The sequence below is a fragment of the Aquarana catesbeiana genome, linkage group LG04, assembly GCF_042186555.1.
Source record: "Aquarana catesbeiana isolate 2022-GZ linkage group LG04, ASM4218655v1, whole genome shotgun sequence".
Taxonomy (NCBI): domain Eukaryota; kingdom Metazoa; phylum Chordata; class Amphibia; order Anura; family Ranidae; genus Aquarana; species Aquarana catesbeiana.
In genome coordinates, this window is record NC_133327.1 from 385,472,450 (window position 1) to 385,491,407 (window position 18,958).

The following is an 18,958-nucleotide window of genomic DNA, read 5'->3' on the forward strand; positions in this document are numbered from 1 at the left end:
GAGGGCTCGGGAGCAGCCAATACGGACACACGCTGTTTTCAGCAACAGAGCAGAATGTGGTGTAGTGAAGTGATCTAGGGAGGTGGAGGTGGAGATAGCAAACTACAAGAAGAGGCTTTGCTCCATGGACTAGACATGAGAAGAAACTTTCCCCGGACTCGTGCTCTCCATGGACTGGACGAAGGAGCAGTGACAAGCAGGGCTCTGTACAGACAACACTCTGCTCCCTATTGTTTGGACGTTCCCAAAATATGGCCAAGGTTCAGGTGAACAATGTAGTGGTACTGGATAACCCTTCTCCCTTCTACAACCCCTTCCAGTTTGAGATCACCTTTGAGTGCATAGAGGACCTGTCTGAAGGTGAGTCCTGCTGACAAACAAGAGGTTAAACTTGCCTGCTCTCAGGCCTGCTTCCTGCCATCCGCCGAGACATGGATGATGGCCAGGAGGAGATAAACTTGTATGTATGTGTATGTGCGTGTGATGACAGATGGTGGAGCGCAGGGAAAGTTTGACAGGAGAGGTGCCATGGTGGCAGGCAGGCAGGCAGCAGCCATGATGTGTGTATGAGCTGACAGTGCACACAGGAAGAGCCCACTGACCCCCTACTCCAAACACCTACCATACCTCATCCACCGCACATCCTCAACACTTGGTGCTGAAACATCAACTCCATGAATTATCCTGAGCCAATACAAAATCAGCAGCTTTAACCCCTTACTGACAAATTACTGCACAAGTACTAAAATACAGATTTTGTAACCGCTTACCCTCCGGAAAGTTTTACCCCCTTCATGACCAAGCCATTTTTTATTTTTTTTTTTTGCTATTTAGCGATGTGCTGCTTTAACTGGCCATTGTGCGGTCATGCAACGCTGTACCCAAACAAAATTTCTATCATTTTGTACACAAATACATAGTTGGTAAAAATTGAATAAAGACAACCAGTCCATCCAGTTCGACCCAAGTGCATGTATTCAAATAGAGCAGGGATATTCAATTAGCGGACCTCCAGCTGTTGCAGAACTACAAGTCCCATGAGGCATAGGAAGACTCTGACCGCCACAAGCATGACACCAAGAAGCAGAGGCATGATTGGACTTGTAGCTTTGCAACAGCTGGAGGTCCGCTAATTGCATATCCCTGAAATAGAGCATTCTGTAAGCCCCCGTTCACACCGGTGCAACTGGTCATGTGATTTGACAGGTCCAAATCGCACCCTACTGTCGTAAACGGAACTGTTCAAATCAGTGCAATGTCGACTTTACACTGCGAAAAAGTTCCTGCTTTTTTTATTTTTGCAATTTCAGTTGCGACTTGCATGAATTTGTAGAGATGTCAGACAGTTGTGCGATTGCAAGTGGAGTTGCACAATTTCAAAGCCGCACTCAGTGTGAATGGGGCTTAGTGGTATTTGATCACCAGTTTTTGTTTTGCTTTTAATTATGTAAGCAAAAGAGACCAAAAAATGTTGAAAAAAAAAGTATATTTTCTATAGATATTTTATACTTTCGGTTATAGAACTTATTTAAAAAAAAAAAAAAAGACTCTTTAAAAAAAATAGTCCAAAATGTATTCTGCTACTTGTCTTTGCAAAACAAAATCCCAATAAGTTTATAATAATTGGTTTGTATGAAAGTTATAGCATCTACAAACTATGGGATATATTTTAAAATGGAACATTCCTGATGTACTGTCATTTCAGTTTGCATATGTCGATGACGTCAGCACATGCTGATACAGTGGAGATATCTCTTAAACCGTGCAGGTTTACAAGATATCCATGGTAGCTACAGGTAAGACTTATAGGCTCACCTGTAGTGAAAAGTGGTTGTAAAGGGTTTACAACCACATTAAAAGGAGAAGTCCAGCCAAAGCTCGTTTGGATGTACTTCCCCTTATGGATCACAGGAGTGCAGTTCATTTTGCACTCCTGGGTACCCTTTTATTTTTTTCTTCTTTTAAGCAAAAAGAGCAGGCTGAAGTCCGCTCTCTGCTGACGTGACTGCTGTTAGTCCAGGCACCATGTCATTGCAACCACGGAGTCTGGATCCGCCAAGTGCCTGGACTGACACCCGTCTCATCGAGCCACTGAGAGCCTGAGCTGGCCACCCCCTGTACAGCCCATGCTCCAATGAGCAAGCAGAGAGCTGTGACTGACAGTCTACAGCTCTCTGCTCACTGAGCTCTGAAAACCAAGCGATCGACAGTGTTCAATCGCTTGGTTCTCAGTGTAAAGGCGCCGGGGGACTGATGCTGCATCCACCGAGGCAAGTATGATTCCTAAAAAAAAATGTACTTCTCTTTTAAAATGCTAGGACAGTACAATTACCACCCAAATGACCCCTTTTTTTGGAAAACAGCCTGAGCGATTTATCAAGTTGTTTTGAAGTTGTAATTTTTTTTTAGTCAATTTTTTGGATAATTAATTTTCTTCCCTTTTTTTTTTTTACCAGTGTAGTACAGCCTTGTCATTTGACATATGGCAGTGATCAGGGATACTGATTGGTGACAGTATGTTAAAAATAATACATTTTTTGTAAATTTTTTTTTTTTAAAGCCCTGCTTGTTTTGGGGTTCAGAGCTATATACTCACCTAATCCTCCAATTCTCCCAGTGCAAGACCAGTCTCTTCAGCTCCTGCCCAAACCCCCCCATGGTCCAGCGGTCTTGTGCAGAGAATTTTTCCTGACGTCATCACGCCCATAGACTGGCTTTGGGCATAAAGAGGTCAGGAACAGTCCATCGCTGGATGTGGAGGAGTGCCAATTTTCTGGCGGATCAAAGGATTGGGTGTGTATAGGCGCTATGTTTACCCCCTAGACAAAACAAGCAGACTGTGCTGACATGGGGGGTAAAAAAAATAAATAAAATTGTCCAGAGTTGAGCTTTAACATTTTATCATGATCACTGTAATGCCCTGCACACACGGTTGGATTTTCCGACGGAAAATGTGTGATAGGACCTTGTTGTCAGAAATTCCGACCGTGTGTAGGCTCCATCACACATTTTCCATCGGAATTTGCGGCACACAAAGTTTGAGAGCTTGCTATAAAATTCTCTGACAACAAAATCCGTCAGAATTTCTGATCGTGTGTACACAAATCCGACGCACATAGTGCCACGCATACTCAGAATAAATTAAGAGACGAAAGCTACTGCCCCGTTTATAGTCCCAACGTACGTGTTTTACATCACTGCATTCCGAACAATTGGATTTTCCGACAACTTTGTGTGACCGTGTGTATGCAAGACAAGTTTGAGCCAACATCCATCGGAAAAAATCCATGGATTTTGTTGTCGGAATGTCCGATCAATGTCCGACCGTGTGTACAGGGCATAACACTAATCTTTGAAACTGTCATGAATGGGCTACATAACAGCTGTTTGTGCAGCGATTGGCCCTGAGTTATCACATGATACAGGGTGCTGTGATTGACCCAGGTACCATGTGATACCTGTGAGACAATCACAGCATCACAATACTAAGCACAGCTGTTATGAATGCAACCCATTCATAACAGTTGTTTACATTGTGATCGCATAGCGATCACATGATACCCTGGCTGCTCAAATAAGCAGAGTACCGGGAGCTGCAATCCGTTGTGTCCGGCTGACACAGAGGTCGCAGGAGCTGCATGCTGATCAGCTTGTGTTGTACATGTACATGATAAAGCCTGCCCATCTGCAGTAAATTTACTGTGGGTAGGAGGAAACTGGTCACACTCAAACATTATACTATATATTTTTGTGTTTTTTGTTTTTTTTTAATGTATTTTCCCCAGTTGTCTTCCAGGACAGCCCTTGAGAGATGGAGTCCCTCCCATCGACCCAGGAAACACATTGCCAAAACAGTTCAAAGGGCGGTCCCTCAGGTCCCTAGTCAGTCATTTGTGTTTCCTCCGTCGGAGGAACATGTTGCCAGGAACCAGAGAAGGACTCTATCTCTCAGGGGCTGCCTGAGGGGAGCGGAGCCGCACAGGGGGACCGGGTCCTATCCAGCGGCTCCAATCTAGTCCTACCTTTTCAAATTGGGGCTCGGGTACCGTCCAGCTGACTAGGAGCCGACCCGTTACCCCCCTCCTTCCAGTGCCGAGGTGTGCCAGGGACAGGTCGGCGCAGGTTCCCCCAGGAGCAGTGCAGATGGATTCTCCCATCACAGCTCCTTGCTATACACAGCGGTGGGGGTCGGAGACGCCGAGCGTCATTTCCGGCGGAACCGCGTCATCCTGTGTGCCGAGACTTCCGGTTCCGGGTCTCTACAGGCACAAGGAGGAGGGGAAGGCCCACGCTGAGGCCTGCAAGTTCCGACCAGCGTCCAGCTATACCGGACTAGCGGCGGGACCCGGAGCGTGAGGGGGACCATGGAGGCTACTTCCCAGGACACTCCGGTGGAGGCAGGCACCAGCCAAACCCAGGTAGGTTGCTGGGCAAGCTCTTACTGTGGTTTCTTTCTGGGGTTTTTGTGGTAAGGCTGGGATTTGTAGTACCCCATGGTGGTGGTTACCTCACAGTCCCGGGTGGATGCAGTGGTGGTTGCAGCACAGGTGTTTTGAGAGTTAAAAGGTTTCCTGATGCTAAAAAAGTTTATTCTTTATTTTAGGGGAAGGAAGCTCCAAGGGAAGACAAGTCAGGCCGCAAAAAATGCCCTAACTGTGGAAATAAGTTGTCCTCAGGCTCTAACAAAGCCTTATGCAAGCAATGTATTGCAGGCTTACTTAAAACAGAGGCAGAATCTCCTTTGGCAAAATTCCTTGGCTCCTTTAAAGATGAGATGGCATCAACCTTTAAATCTCTCCGCGAGTTAATCGCAGATGTAGGCACGTCTGCTTCCACCAGTAAAGCAGCTGCGATTCCCTCCTCACCATGCCTTACAACACCCAGCTCTGGGGAGCCCCATACAATTAGGGAGCATAGCCCCGTGTTAGTTAGCCCTGAATCCTCTGACGCAGATTCAGATGAGGATCAGGCTGTAGCTAACAAAGTCGCAAAATACAAGCTGTCTCTGGAGGATGTAGACGAGCTGTTGAGCGCCATTTATGATACGCTGGAAATTGATGAGGAAGAAACTCAATTGACCAGACATGATAAAATGTATGAGGCTCTGGGGAAAAAGAAAGCTAAGGTATTCCCTATACATAATGTGCTTTCTGACCTTGTCCGCAAGGAATGGGCCGAGCCAGATAAAAACGTCTTCTTCCCAAATTCCCTAAAAAGGAGATTCCCCTTTGATGAGAGCCCAGAGGCGGTCTGGATTAAAAATCCTAAACTAGACGCCCCCCTGTCCAAAGTCTCAAAGCAGTCTGACCTTGCCTTTGAGGATATGGGTCATTTAAAGGACCCCATGGACAGGAAAACAGACATAGTCTTAAAGAGGGCCTGGGATGCTTCTATGGCAGGTTTAAAACCAGCCCTGGCCACTTCTTGTGTAGCCAGGAACCTAGAGTTCTGGTTAGCCCAACTAGAAGAACATCTAAAGGCAGGCACGCCTAGGGGGGAGATCTTACAAACCTTCCCTATGCTTTTTAAGGCGACAAGTTTCATCTCTGACGCCTCCACTGATGCCATTAAATTTACGGCTAAAACAGCAGCGCTTTCGGTCGCAGCTAGGAGGTCAGTCTGGATGAAAACTTGGGGGGGAGACACGGCGTCTAAAACACGTTTGTGCAGTGTCCCCTTTACAGGAGACTTAGTCTTCGGGCCTGAACTAGATACCGCCTTGGAAAGAATGGCGGATAAAAAGAAAACCTTTCCCATTAAAAAGAAAAATTTTCAAAGAAAATTTTTTCGTCCCTCAAAGGAACCCTCTAAGTCAGAGAAGGAGTTCAAGCCCAAAAAGCATTGGACAGGACAAAAAGGGAAAGGAAAAGGGGGCATACTTTTTAACAGCCCCAATTCAAACCCCAAACCCCAGTGACATTAGGGTCCCGGTGGGAGGAAGATTAAAGAACTTTCTCCCACAGTGGGAAAAGACAACCTCAAACGAGTTTGTCTTGAACATTATAAAAAGGGGGTATGCGCTGGAGTTTCACAGCGACCCACCCTCAAAGTTTCTTGTGACAAAGCTTCCAAGAGACTCAGAAAAGGCCAAGGCCTTGCCTCTGTTAATAGGGGAAATGGTGGATCAAGAGGTATTGACTCCAGTCCCTATTCAGGAACAGGGGGACGGTTTTTACTCGCACATTTTTGTGGTAAAAAAGCCGTCCGGGAGATTCAGACTAATCATGAACTTCCGACCTCTGAACCGCTCCATCCGATACAAAAAATTCCGGATGGAGTCTATCTACTCAATAAGGAATCTACTCCAAAAAGAGGTGTTCATGGCTACCCTGGATTTAAGGGACGCCTATCTGCATATCCCAATAAGGAAGGAATGCCAGAAATTTCTTCGGATGGCGATTCAGATGGACACCAAGGTTTATCATTTCCAGTGCAGAGCACTCCCTTTCGGACTGTCGTCCTCCCCGAGAATCTTTACCAAGGTTCTCGGGGAGGCATTAGTTCCGTTAAGACTACAGTCAGTCACGATTATTCCATATCTAGACGACTTACTCCTCACGGCCCATTCGGAGAAACAACTTCGTCGGGACCTAGAGTTGACACAGTTCAACCTGAGGCAGTTGGGGTGGATAGTCAGTCTGGAAAAGTCCAAGACTACCCCAACACAGGAAATTTTGTATTTGGGGTACAAGATCCTGTCAGTAGAGCAGAGGATAGTGCTGCCAGAGGAGAAGATATTGAATTTACCCCACAGAATGTCCTTCCTTCAAAGCAGCGCCAGGGTTACAGTGAGGGAGGTGATGTTGGTCTTAGGACTGATGACAGCAGCCATTCCAGCTGTACAATGGGCCAGGTTCCACCAAAGAGACCTTCAGAATTTTCTGTTGGAACAATTAAAAGACAGGGATCTGGAAGAAGAGGTTTCAATCCCCACCAGAGTAAAACGCTCCCTCTGGTGGTGGAAAGACTCAGAGAATTTGAACAAAGGGGTTCTCTGGATCTCTCCCATCATGTCCATACTAACTACGGATGCGAGCAGCTGGGGGTGGGGAGCCCACCTCAACTCAGATTGGGCACAAGGCAGGTGGACGGCAGAGGAGAAGCTCCTCTCGTCCAATTGGAAAGAGCTAACAGCGGTCCTCAGGGCTCTGTTATTCTTTCAGAATGCAATACAAGGTCATCATCTACAGGTCCGTTCAGACAATATGACGGCTGTAGCGTACATAAACAAGCAAGGGGGCACCAGAAGTCGTCGGCTAATGCTGGTGGCCAATCGCATGTTTCTATGGGCAGAATCCAATCTGACTTCCATCTCTGCAGTTCACCTGAAAGGGGAGCTCAACAACACGGCAGATTTCTTGAGTCGACAACAAGTGTCGAATCAAGAATGGTCTCTACACCCAGAGGTGTTCAAATATATAGCAGCTTACTGGGGAAAACCAGTAGTGGACCTGTTTGCAAGCAAGGAGAATGCAAAAGTTCCAAATTTTTGCTCGCTACACCCAGGAGATCAGCCCTGGGCAGTAGACGCCTTACAGACCCCATGGAGCTTCAGTTTAGCGTATGCGTTTCCTCCGCTTCACCTCATCCCAAGAGTTTTAGCGAAGTTTCTAGTAGAGGAAACGTGTCTATCTTAGTGGCACCGTTTTGGCCCAAGAGACCATGGTTCACAACGTTGCTACAGTTGACAGACCAACCTCCTCTGAGGCTTCCCTACAGACCAGACCTTCTGTCGCAGGGACCTCTCTTTCATCCACAAGTATCAATGCTGAACCTCTCAGCGTGGTTACTGAGGAGGAAATTTTGAGGAGCAAGGGCCTGTCTGATAGAGTGATTCAGACCCTGCTACAAAGTAGAAAACCTGTCACTCAGGCCATTTACAGGAAGGTCTGGAGAAAATTTAACAGCTGGTTGAACAGCCGAGGGGAGGTAAATACGGATACAGCAAATATCCTGCAGTTTCTCCAGGAGGGGATAGACAAAGGGCTAACTCCTAGTACTATTAAGGTCCAGATAGCGGCCTTAAGTGTGTACTTAGAGAAAAGGTTGCAGGAAGATCCTTTTATTGCTAGGTTCTGTAAAGCAATCTCCAGACGCAAACCAGTTAGACTTAACATCTCCCCATCCTGGGATCTATCAGTTGTTCTAAGGGCATTTTTGGGGTCACCTTTTGAACCTATCTCAGAGGCCTCTCTAAGACTGGTCACTTTCAAGACAGTACTGCTTGTGGCAATCACTTCAGCACGCAGAGTTAGTGAGATCCAAGCTCTCTCTGTCAGAGAGCCATTCCTCCAAATTCTGGAAGACAGAGTCATCCTAAAGACAGACCCTGGGTTCTTACCAAAGGTGGCATCTAATTTCCATAGGTCACAAGATATTGTCCTCCCTTCTTTCTGTCAAAAGGCTTCAAACGAGAAAGAAAGGCGTTTTCATTTATTAGATGTGAGGAGGTGTATCCTAGAGTATCTTAGGGTAACCAATCCATTTAGAATCTCAGATTCACTTTTTGTCCTTTTTTCCGGACAACGTAAGGGGCAAAAAGCTTCTAAAGTCACCATAGCTAGGTGGATTAGGCTAGCTATAGCAGAGGGCTATAAGACAGTAAACAAAGATCCTCCTGGGGGTATTAAAGCCCACTCCACAAGGGCATTATCAGCATCCTGGGCAGAAAGAGCTGGTGCCACCCCGGAGCAAATATGTAAAGCAGCCACGTGGTCAAGCTTTTCCACCTTTTACAAGGCATTATCGACTAGACTTAATGTCCAGTCAGGATCAGGCGTTTGGGAGAAAAGTTCTCCAAGCCGTGGTCCCCCCCTAATCTGGTGAGTACTTGGGGATCCTCTCAAGGGCTGTCCTGGAAGACAACTGGGGAAAACTGGAGTTAGACTTACCGGTAACTCCTTTTCCAGTGGTCTTCCAGGACAGCACGATCCCACCCTTTTTTGATTATGTGAATGTACTAACATTATTACCTGTTATGGTTATGTTTTTTGCAGTTCCATCCTTCGGTTCTTGGTGAATGACTGACCAGGGACCTGAGGGACCGCCCTTTGAACTGTTTTGGCAATGTGTTTCCTGGGTCGATGGGAGGGACTCCATCTCTCAAGGGCTGTCCTGGAAGACCACTGGAAAAGGAGTTACCGGTAAGTCTAACTCCAGTTTTTTTTTTTAAATCGAACATTTACGCTACAGTTGCACTTTCAGTACAAAAATACACTAAAATTAACGTTAGTGCAGACAAACCGTATAATACCACTTTTTCTGTAAAAAATAAAAGATGCAGTTGCTTCAGGTAAACATATACCAAGCCTCAAAATTGCATGCGCCCATGAAACATCAACGTATGGTACCCAAAATTGTCCATAGAGTGAACCATGAATATCCTAGAATTATTGCTGTCACAGCGGCATGTGCACAGATTCCCAATGTGTGGCTCAGCTGTCATTTTTGCATGCATGTGGACCTAAACTGCTTGTTTACATTCATATGTACATAGTGGCTTTTAACATTTTTGGAGGTTTTTTTTGTTTGCTTTTTCATTAAAAAGGATAAGTTTGGCTAAAGCTCTTTTGGTCATATTTCTCTCATGGGTCACAAGAGTGCACTTCGTTTTGCACTCCTGTAACTCAGATTCAGCCGACAACGGGCTAAAGCCCACTGTTGGCTGACGTAACAGAGCCGCTTTAGGCTCGCCATAAATCCCAACAATAATGTAGGGATCCGCCAAGATGCCTGACCTGCAGCTGGCTCAGCTTCTCAGTGCACCGCTACGAGCTGAAGCCAAACGCTCTCTCCTCCACCCCACCACTCCAGTGAGCTCTGGCAGTCACCACTCTGTTCATTGAAGACCAAGAACTGAGTGATCAGCGGTCATGTAAATAGTAAGTTCTCAGTGTTAAGAGCCAGCAGTGGACAGCTGCAGCATCGGATCAATGAGTATGTATGTTTGTTTTTTTTTAAATCCCGCACTTCTTTTTTAACCACTAGGCGCCCGCGCTACAGCCGAAAGACGGCTACAGCGCGGTGCTCAATTGCCGGGAGGGCGTCCTCCTGTTTACTCCTTTCCCGCACGCCGTCGCGGGCACGCATCAGGGAAAATATGTTTTGGCCATGTCCCTTGGATACAGCCAAGCACAGATCATGCTAAATGGCCAATCACAGCGGCCATTTAGCACTCGATCAGCGTGTCCAATGAGAGATGATCTCAAGAGTAAACATATGAGATCATCTCTCATTGCCGGCTCTCCCTCCTCACACACAGAACACGTGTGAGGAGGGAGAGCAACCTGTGCTGCAGATCTGTGAGTGAAAACTAAATAAAACACAGTGCCCACAGTACATATCAGTGCCATCTGTCCCCAGTGCCACTTGTCAGTGTCACGTGCCATCTGTCATCAGTGCCACGTGTCATCAGTGTCACGTAGTAGTGCCATCTGTCAGTGTCACGTGCCATCAGTGCCACATATTACTGCCATCTGTCATCAGTGCCACGTGTCATTGTCCTGGTGCTCCAGGGCCTTCAAAAGTGTAATAGGTAGTCAACAAGTTAGATGTGTAATTTATGCTCCTAGAACACCTGCATGTTTGGCCTCTCTTGTGGCTAGGCTGTGAAAAAGTCCCACACATGTGGTATCAAAATACCTGGGAGGAGTAGCAGAATGTATTTTGGGGTGTCATTTGTAGTACACATGCCATGTGAGAAATAACCTATTACAATGACAATTTTGTGGAAAAAAAAAAAAATCTTCATTTTGCAAAGAACTGTGGGAAAAAATTACAACATCAAAAACCTCACCATGCCTCTTACTAAATACCTTGGAATGTCTACTTTCAAAAAAAGGGGTCATTTGGGGGGTATTTGTACTTTCCTGGCTTGTTCGGGTCACAAGAAATGAGATAGGCCACCAGTACATCTGGTGTGATCAATTTTTTATGATTTGCACCACAGCTTGTAGACTCTCTAAGAGCCCTTTCACACTGGGGCGGTTTGCAGGCGCTATTGAGCTAATAATAGCGCCTGCAAACCGACCCGAAAGTGCCGCTGCTGTGTATCCAGTGTGAAAGCCCCGAGGGCTTTCACACTGGAGCGATGCGCTGGCAGGACGGTAAAAAAAGTCCTGCCAGCAGCATCTTCGGAGCGGTGAGGGAGCGGTGTGTATACCGCTCCTTTACCGCTCCTGCCCATTGAAATCAATGGGACGGCGCGGCTATACCGGCGGCAAAGCGCCTCTGCAGAGGCGCTTTGCAGTGGTGTTTAACCCTTTTTTGGCCGCTAGCGGGGGGTAAAACCGCCCCACTAGCGGCCGCATACTGACGGTAAAACGCCGCTAATAGCGGCGTTTTACCGCCAACGCCGCCCCCCGCCCCAGTGTGAAAGGGCTCTAACTTTCACACAGACCAAATAATATCCACTAATTTGGGTTATTTTTTACCAAAGATATGTAGCAGTATAAATTGTGGCCAAAATTTATGAAGAAAAATTAATAATCTGCAAAATTTTATCACAGAAACTCTTTTTTTCAAATTTTTCAGTCTTTTAGCGCAAGAAATAATAAACCCAGAGGTGATCAAATACCACCAAGAGAAAGCTCTGTTTGTATGAAAAAAAGGACAAAAAATTCATTTGGGTACAGTATTACATGACTGAGTAATTGTCATTCAAATTGTGAGAGCACTGAAAGCTGAAAATTGGTCTGGGTAGGAGGGAGGTTTAAGTGCCCAGTAGGCAAGTGGTTAAACTCTTTATTTTTGCTATCACATAGGCCCCTTTCACACTGGGGCGGTTTGCAGGCGTTATTGCGCTAAAAATAGCGCCTGCAAACTGCCCCTAAACAGCCTCCGCTGTTTGTTCAGTGTGAAAGCCCGAGGGCTTTCACACTGAAGCGGTGCGCTGGCAGGAGAAGAAAAAAATCTCCTGTCAGCCGCATCTTTGGAGCGGTGAAGGAGCGGTGTATTCACCGCTCCTAAACCGCTCCTGCCCATTGAAATCAATGGGACAGCGCGGCTATACCTTTTTCGGCCGCCAGCGGGGGGTTAAAACCGCACCGCTAGCGGCCGAATACCGCGGTAAAACAGCGCTAAAAATAGCGCTGTTTTACCGCCGACGCCCCCTACCGCCCCAGTGTGAAAGGGGCCTTAGGGTCTGACAAGTTCAGGCAACAGAGGTCCTTTTTAAGTAAATATTAGGGTCCTATAGATCCTTATATCACCGATGCAGTCTGCTGAAGCCAGCAGCTTGATATATAAAAAAAATGTAAACAAACTGCTCTATTGGCTGTGAGTTTGTTTACGTTCTGCTACTGCTGTTGCTGTAAGAGCCCTTGCACACTGGGGCGATTTCAATGGGCAGGAGCGGTAAAGGAGCGGTATACACTCCGCTCCTTCACCGCTCCGAAGATGCTGCTGGCAGGACTTTTTTTACCGTCCTGCCAGCGCACCGCTCCAGTGTGAAAGCCCTCGGGGCTTTCACACTGGATACACAGCAGCGGCACTTTCAGGTCGGTTTGCAGGCGCTATTATTAGCGCAATAGCGCCTGCAAACCACCCCAGTGTGCAAGGGCTCTAAGGGCTCAAACAGACAAAGTGCAGCGTTTTGATGCGCACAAGTTTGTGCACATCTACACGCAGCACTATAGTAATCAATGAAACCCATACGCACAGCTGTGCCTATTTGCGAAAATTGTGCGCTGCATTTAGATGTGCAGAAACAAAAAGTAGGACACCTCTGTCCAGGGACACACAGATCTGCAGATTTTACGTGCAAACATGCCTAAACCTGTCTGTACGTAAATGTTTAGCCGTTCATTCAAATGCAAGAATAATTGTACGTGTCTAAACACTGTATGCATCTAAACATGAGTACCTTAATTTCTGCAGGATTTTCTGCCAGCTTCGCCAGCAATAATAATTTGTGTTCATGCAGAAAATACTACTAAGCTAAAACTTTATATTTATGTTTTATTGCAATATAAAGTAGTTGGATTGGTAGTTATCTGAATGTAAAGTAGATATACAAATAGTTACCAACACTGTTTACAGTGCACAATGAACTAATTGTCGTGATCTTAAAGGAAACTGGATGGCAGGCATACAGAATGGGGTGGGAGATACCAGGTGCACCGTGAACCAGAATAAGAAGTGACTGTGTAGTTGCCAAATGTCCCCCCCCCATTTCCAGGGACATTTCTGGAAATATTTTCTTGCTGGGAATGTCCCTGTTTTTTCAGAGGGATCAAAATATTAAACCTTATTTTTCTGTATATTTTAGATTTACTTTTTATGTTGCATTCATATTTATTGGAAAATCACATTGAGTCTAGGTTCACATCTATGCGGCTGCACTTGATGCTTTTTTTGGGCACTTTTGCAGTGCATTTTGCAATTTTAAGCCCTCCGTTTTTTTTTATGTGTTTTTGCATGCAGGTTTCATGCATTTAGCATTTTTTTCCTTTAAAATACACTGTACATAGCTGGTTGCTAAGCAGGGGGCTGGGAAGCCGGCCGCCTTTTCCTTAACAACCGATGAGTCATCAGCTGACCGCTGTATTAAAAAAATAAAATTGTTGCCAGCAAAAAAAAAAAAATTGCATAAGAAATGGTGTGGGGCCCCCCCCCCAGGCCTTTCGGGTCTAGCATGAATTCAGAGGGGACCCCCTCCAAGGCATGGGGTCCCCCCAAAAATCCATACCGGACCCTTATCCGGGCATGCATCCCAGCAGGTCAGGAAAGGGACGAGCAAGCACCCCCCCCCCCCACATACCAGGCCGCATGCCCTCAACGTGGGGGGATGGGTGCTTTGGGGAGAGGGCTCTAGTACCCTATATCCATTCACATGGGGGGGGCGGGATCTGGGGGCCCCCCAGATTCCAATTAGCTCCCTGCCCGCAGACCCTGACAACCACCGGCCAGGGTTGTCAGGAAGAGGCCCTTGTCTCCATCACCATGTTGATGATGTCAAGTGGCCTGGTATGGTTTGGGGGGGGCGGCACTCACTCGTCCCCCTCCTTTTCCTGGCCTGCCTGCACGCTCGGATAAGGGTTTGGTATGGATTTTGGGGGGGACCCTACACCATTTTTTTTTTTTTCTCATTGGTTGTTGAGGATATCACGGCCAGCTTCCTGTCTCCCTGCTTAGCAACCAGCTGAATACAGTGTTAAGATAAAAACAGCAAAACTCATAAAAAAATTGCACCAAACACAACACTTGCCTTTGTGGTGCGATTCCATTGAAGTCTATTACCCGCAAAATGTGGGAAAAAGTCTCTGACCCTTTCCAAAAACACACCGGCTGCAAACTTGTACCGTAGGAAATAATGTTAAATGGACTGTAGTGCGTTTCTGCAAAACGCATAGTCTGGGATAAAGTTCAGAAGTACCAATAAAGGTTGAGCTATAACAAAAAACACAACCAACCTAGAAAAGGCTGTCCACCAGGGGCAGCCCATTAAGGGCGCATGGGTACCACTTCCCTTATCCATTCCGCCGCCACCCCTATCCATGCGTCCAGCCCCTTTCAGGACGCCAGGCGCATTAATTAAAGTGGCGGGAGTGTTTTTTTTTTTGTTTTTTTGAAGCACTGATTAGAGCCAGAGGCTCTAATAGGCCTCAAAATAGGGTGGACTCTGGGCGCAGAGCATTGCGCTCGGAGTATTCACTATTCTCACACTGAATCACCTTTCTGCCAGTCAGGAAGCGCGGGTCTTAGACACGTTTCCTAAATGGGCGCCAAGGAGGAGGGAGGAGCAGGGGAAGGAGTAGCTGCTCGTGATGCCTGCGGAGGAGAGACGGGGAAGCCGCCCGTGATTGCCCGCCATAGATGAGTTACGTGGACCGACTGTGGGGGGGTGGCGTGGTGGGTGCACCGTTTGCTGCCCCCCCCCCCCAAAAAAAAATTGCCACCAGCCGCTACTGCTGTCCACCAAAATTAAGGTGGTTGTAAACCTCAAACATAATATGTGAACAAAACATATCCCGCTATAGTGTGTATTTGTCTCAATCTAGAGCACTTGGGCTCCTTTCGCATTGAGGGATTTTTCAAGCGCTTTTGCAGTAAAAAAAAAAAACACCTAAAAAACTCAAGAAAAATGCTTCCCTTTAAAATCAATGAATGTGTTCACACTGGGGTGGTGCGCTTCCGTTGCAGTGAAAAAAAATCCTGCTTGTAGTACCATTTGGAGCATGTTTGGGGAGCCAACAAAAACGCACCAAAAACACACCTTCTCATTCACATGTCCTTTAAAAACCGCACTGCAAACGCGCATTTGCAGTGGATCAGTGTAAAAGTGCCCAAAAGCCCCCTTCACGCTGCTGCAACTTGAAAGTCGCGCGATTTCAGGGAATGCCTGTGTAAACTTGGACCTCAACTCGCATCAAAGTCAGACCAAAGTAGTACAGGGACTACTTTGAAGTTGTGCCACTTGAAGTCCCAAGTCGCACAAGTGTGAAAGGGGCCTAAGTGTCATTTCTGTCTGCGGCTTTGTTCCTCTATCAGCATAATTCACTTGACAAGTTTTCTCGACACCAAGAGAAAAAGATGACAGGGAGGGATCTCCAGCTGATTGACAGCCTCAGCTCTGTTCATGTGTAGTGTAGTGTAGTGTAGTGTAGTGTGTGTGTGTGTGTGTGTGTGTGTGAGAAGGGGGTTGTGTATCTTTCCTCCAATCAGCTCTAAGAGCTCTCCGCCCTGAGCTCTGCAGAATGTAACCCGCTTTCCACCCCCTTATTTCTGACAGATCGGACAAGCTTTAAAAAATTCTGCACTTTGAAGGCTGTAGAGAAGACTGCAGATAAACAACTAATGTAGGAGGATTAGTTTCATCTCTGTGTATCACCTGAGGCTAGTCACTTCACTGGGTATATGTAAGGGTTCCACTTTAAAGCTGAACTCCAAGAACTGAATGGAATCAGTCCCAGCACAGATCATACCTCTGTACCTTGTTGCTCTGTTGTCTGGTTTACTGTTGGCATTGTACCATGTGACACTCTGTATAGTCTGGATCTAGCCTAAAACACACCCCTCTGTAGTTTTTTTTCAGACTTTGCAAATGATGTAACTTCCTTTACAGCTCTGTTGGTGGGTGGGATTAACCGCTTGCCGACTGCCTTGCGCAGATATACTGTAGCAGAAGGGCTCGTACAGGCAGAATCACGTATCTGTACGTTCCCCTTTAAGAGGCGGGTGGCGCCCGCGGCAAGCTCCGTGAGTCGGGTTGCGGGTCCCGTGGACTCTATCGCCGCGGAGATACCCACAATCGCCTCACGGTGAGGAAGAATGGGGAGATGCTAATGTAAACAAGCATCTCCCCGTTCTGCCTAGTGACAGTGTCACTGATCTCTGCTCCCTATCATAGGAGCAGAGATCAGTGACGTGTCACACACAGCCATGCCCCTCACAGTTAAAAACACGCCCCTAGGACACACTTAACCCCTACACTGCCATCTAGTGGTTAACCCCTTCACTGCCAGTGTCATTTACACAGGAATCAGTGCATTTGTATAGCACCGACTGCTGTATAAATGACAATGGTCCCAAAAATGTGTCAAAAATGTGCGATGTGTCCGCCGTAAGGTCGCAGTCACAATAAAAATCGCTGATCGCCGGCATTAAAAAAAAAAAAAAAAAAAATCATAAAAATGCCATAAAACTATCCCCTATTTTGTAAACGCTATAACTTTTGCGCAAACCTATCAATAAACGCTTATTGCAATTTTTTTTTACCAAAAATATGTATAATACGTATCGGCCTAAACTGAGGAAAAAAAGTTATATTTTTGGGGGATATTTATTATAGCAAAATTGTCGCTCTTTTTTTCTTAGCGCAAAAAATAAAAAGCGCAGGGGTGATCAAATACCACCAAAGGAAAGCTCTATTTGTCGGGAAAAAGGGACGTCAATTTTGTTTGGGAGCCACGTCGCGCGACCACGCAATTGTCAGTTAAAGCAACGCAGTGCCGAATCGCAAAAAGTTCTCTGGTCAGGAAGGGGGTAAATTCTTCTGGGGCTGAAGTGGTTAAATACATCTTAATTAGCATTCAATCCCACCCAATCACACCTACAGAAAGAGCCCCAACCTCCCAAGTCCCTCCTCACAGATCACACCCTCCCACAAACCAAAGAGGCTCAAAGCTTGATGGGACATGTAGTATTAGGACTGGTAAAAGGAAACAAGAAGTCAGAGAAGTTTGAAATTCAGGTAGAAGGAGTGACATCACAGACACCTGCTTTTTACAGATAGCATTGGTATGATACAGATACAATGATTGGTGTTGTGATTCATTTACATGCACAATGCATCTATTGTTTTGGGAACGAAAAGCTGGAGTTCTGCTTTAAGTGACTGGGGACAAATATAATGTGAAAGTGACAAAATGTCACTGCTAAGAAAACGCACATCAAATCCTGTCTAGAATTTGCCACAATGCATGTAACAGTGTTTTTTTTTTTTTGTTTGTTTTTTTTTCAGCTGAACTCGCACAATTTCTTTCCCGCATGTCAGTCCTGACTTCGGGGACGATTTCAGAAACATCTGTGCGAGTTTCTGCATAGATGTCAATGGAAATCACACCCCGAAATTACCAAAAGTAGTACAGAAACTACTTTTGGGAATCTGTGCGGCGCCGCACAGATTCGGGCGCTGCCATTGCCGCCGATTTGGCATTCGATCAATGTGAACCAGGGCTTAAATCTCATTGTACTAATGTGAAACAGGTCAACACCAAGTAAATTAAATATCAGTTTTGGGTAGGCATTGGTGAGATGAACCGCCAGCCAGCTTCTTCTGTTTCTTGAAATTACAAGGCTGTAACAAGTGTCACAATTTTTCAACTGATTCGACAACAAAGGTGTTATTCCTTTGCGTTTGGATTCCACAATTATTTAATTCCACATTATGGTGTATTACCTGGAGATGTAAAAAGCCAGCATGGATTTCCGCTTAGCAACAACTAAGAAAAACAAATATCATTTGTGGGCTGGGATGGGTTTCAAACCTAGGCATGAACTTTACACAACTTGGCGAACACTGCTTTTTCGTTTACAGACCTGGAATGGAAAATAATTTATGTGGGTTCTGCTGAAAGTGAAGAATACGATCAGGTGTTGGACTCTGTGTTGGTAGGACCAGTCCCTGCAGGACGGCACATGTTTGTATTTCAGGTAAGATTATATGCAATAAACAAGGACCCTTCATTGGTTCTAATCTACTCCTCATTATGTATTGGGGTGAAACCTACTTTTTTTAAATGCAAAAAAAAAAGAAAAAAACAGGAGAAACATTGAAGTTACAGTGACACTTAATCTGCTTTGTCATGGGCGCAAATTGCATTTGCTTGTTCCAGCACCATAGTAAAATAGTACCCTGACCACAGATGCTGTCACAGGTCCTAGCACAGTTTGTTGCTCGTACCGCCAGCTGTAGTGACAGCCAGGGTCCATGCTAAGCCCGGGACCTGAAAGACCATTAAAGTGGAACTCCAGGAAGAAACGATATAAGCTAGCTTATTTGCCCCCAATGATTGGCATCCAACATCAGTAGGGCTGCTGGTGATGCTAAAAGGTCGTATTGTGCCAGATACAGTCAGGTCCATAAATATTGGGACATTGACACAATTCTAATCTTTTTGGCTCTATACACCACCACAATGGATTTGAAATGAAACAAACAAGATGTGCTTTAACTGCAGACTTTCAGCTTTAATTTGAGGGCATTTACATCCAAATCAGGTGAACGGTGTAGGAATTACAACGGTTTGTATATGTGCTCCCAATTTTTAAGGGACCAAAAGTAATGGGACAGATTTACAATCAGCCATCAAACTTTCACTTTTTAATACTTGGTTGCAAATCCTTGATAGTCAGTTACAGCCTGAAGTCTGGAATGCATAGACATCACCAAACGCTGGTTTCATCCCTGGTGATGCTCCGCCAGGCCTCTGCTGCAACAGTTTTCAGTTCCTGCTTG

At 45.9% G+C, this 18,958-nt stretch overlaps 2 protein-coding genes across 2 annotated transcripts in view; one reads left to right on the forward strand and one right to left on the reverse strand.

The window, feature by feature from the left end:
• MCM9 (minichromosome maintenance 9 homologous recombination repair factor) overlaps nucleotides 1-18,958 on the reverse strand; it is a 160,757-nt gene that overhangs the window by 61,531 nt on the left and 80,268 nt on the right. The window lies entirely within an intron of this gene.
• Nucleotides 47-18,958, forward strand: part of ASF1A (anti-silencing function 1A histone chaperone) — a 29,172-nt gene continuing 10,260 nt past the window's right edge. The window contains exons 1-2 of the mRNA XM_073627160.1: nucleotides 47-360; nucleotides 18,038-18,153. Of these exons, the coding sequence (XP_073483261.1) occupies nucleotides 252-360; nucleotides 18,038-18,153 (225 nt within the window). The 5' untranslated portion in view covers nucleotides 47-251. The remainder of the gene's footprint in view (nucleotides 361-18,037; nucleotides 18,154-18,958) is intronic.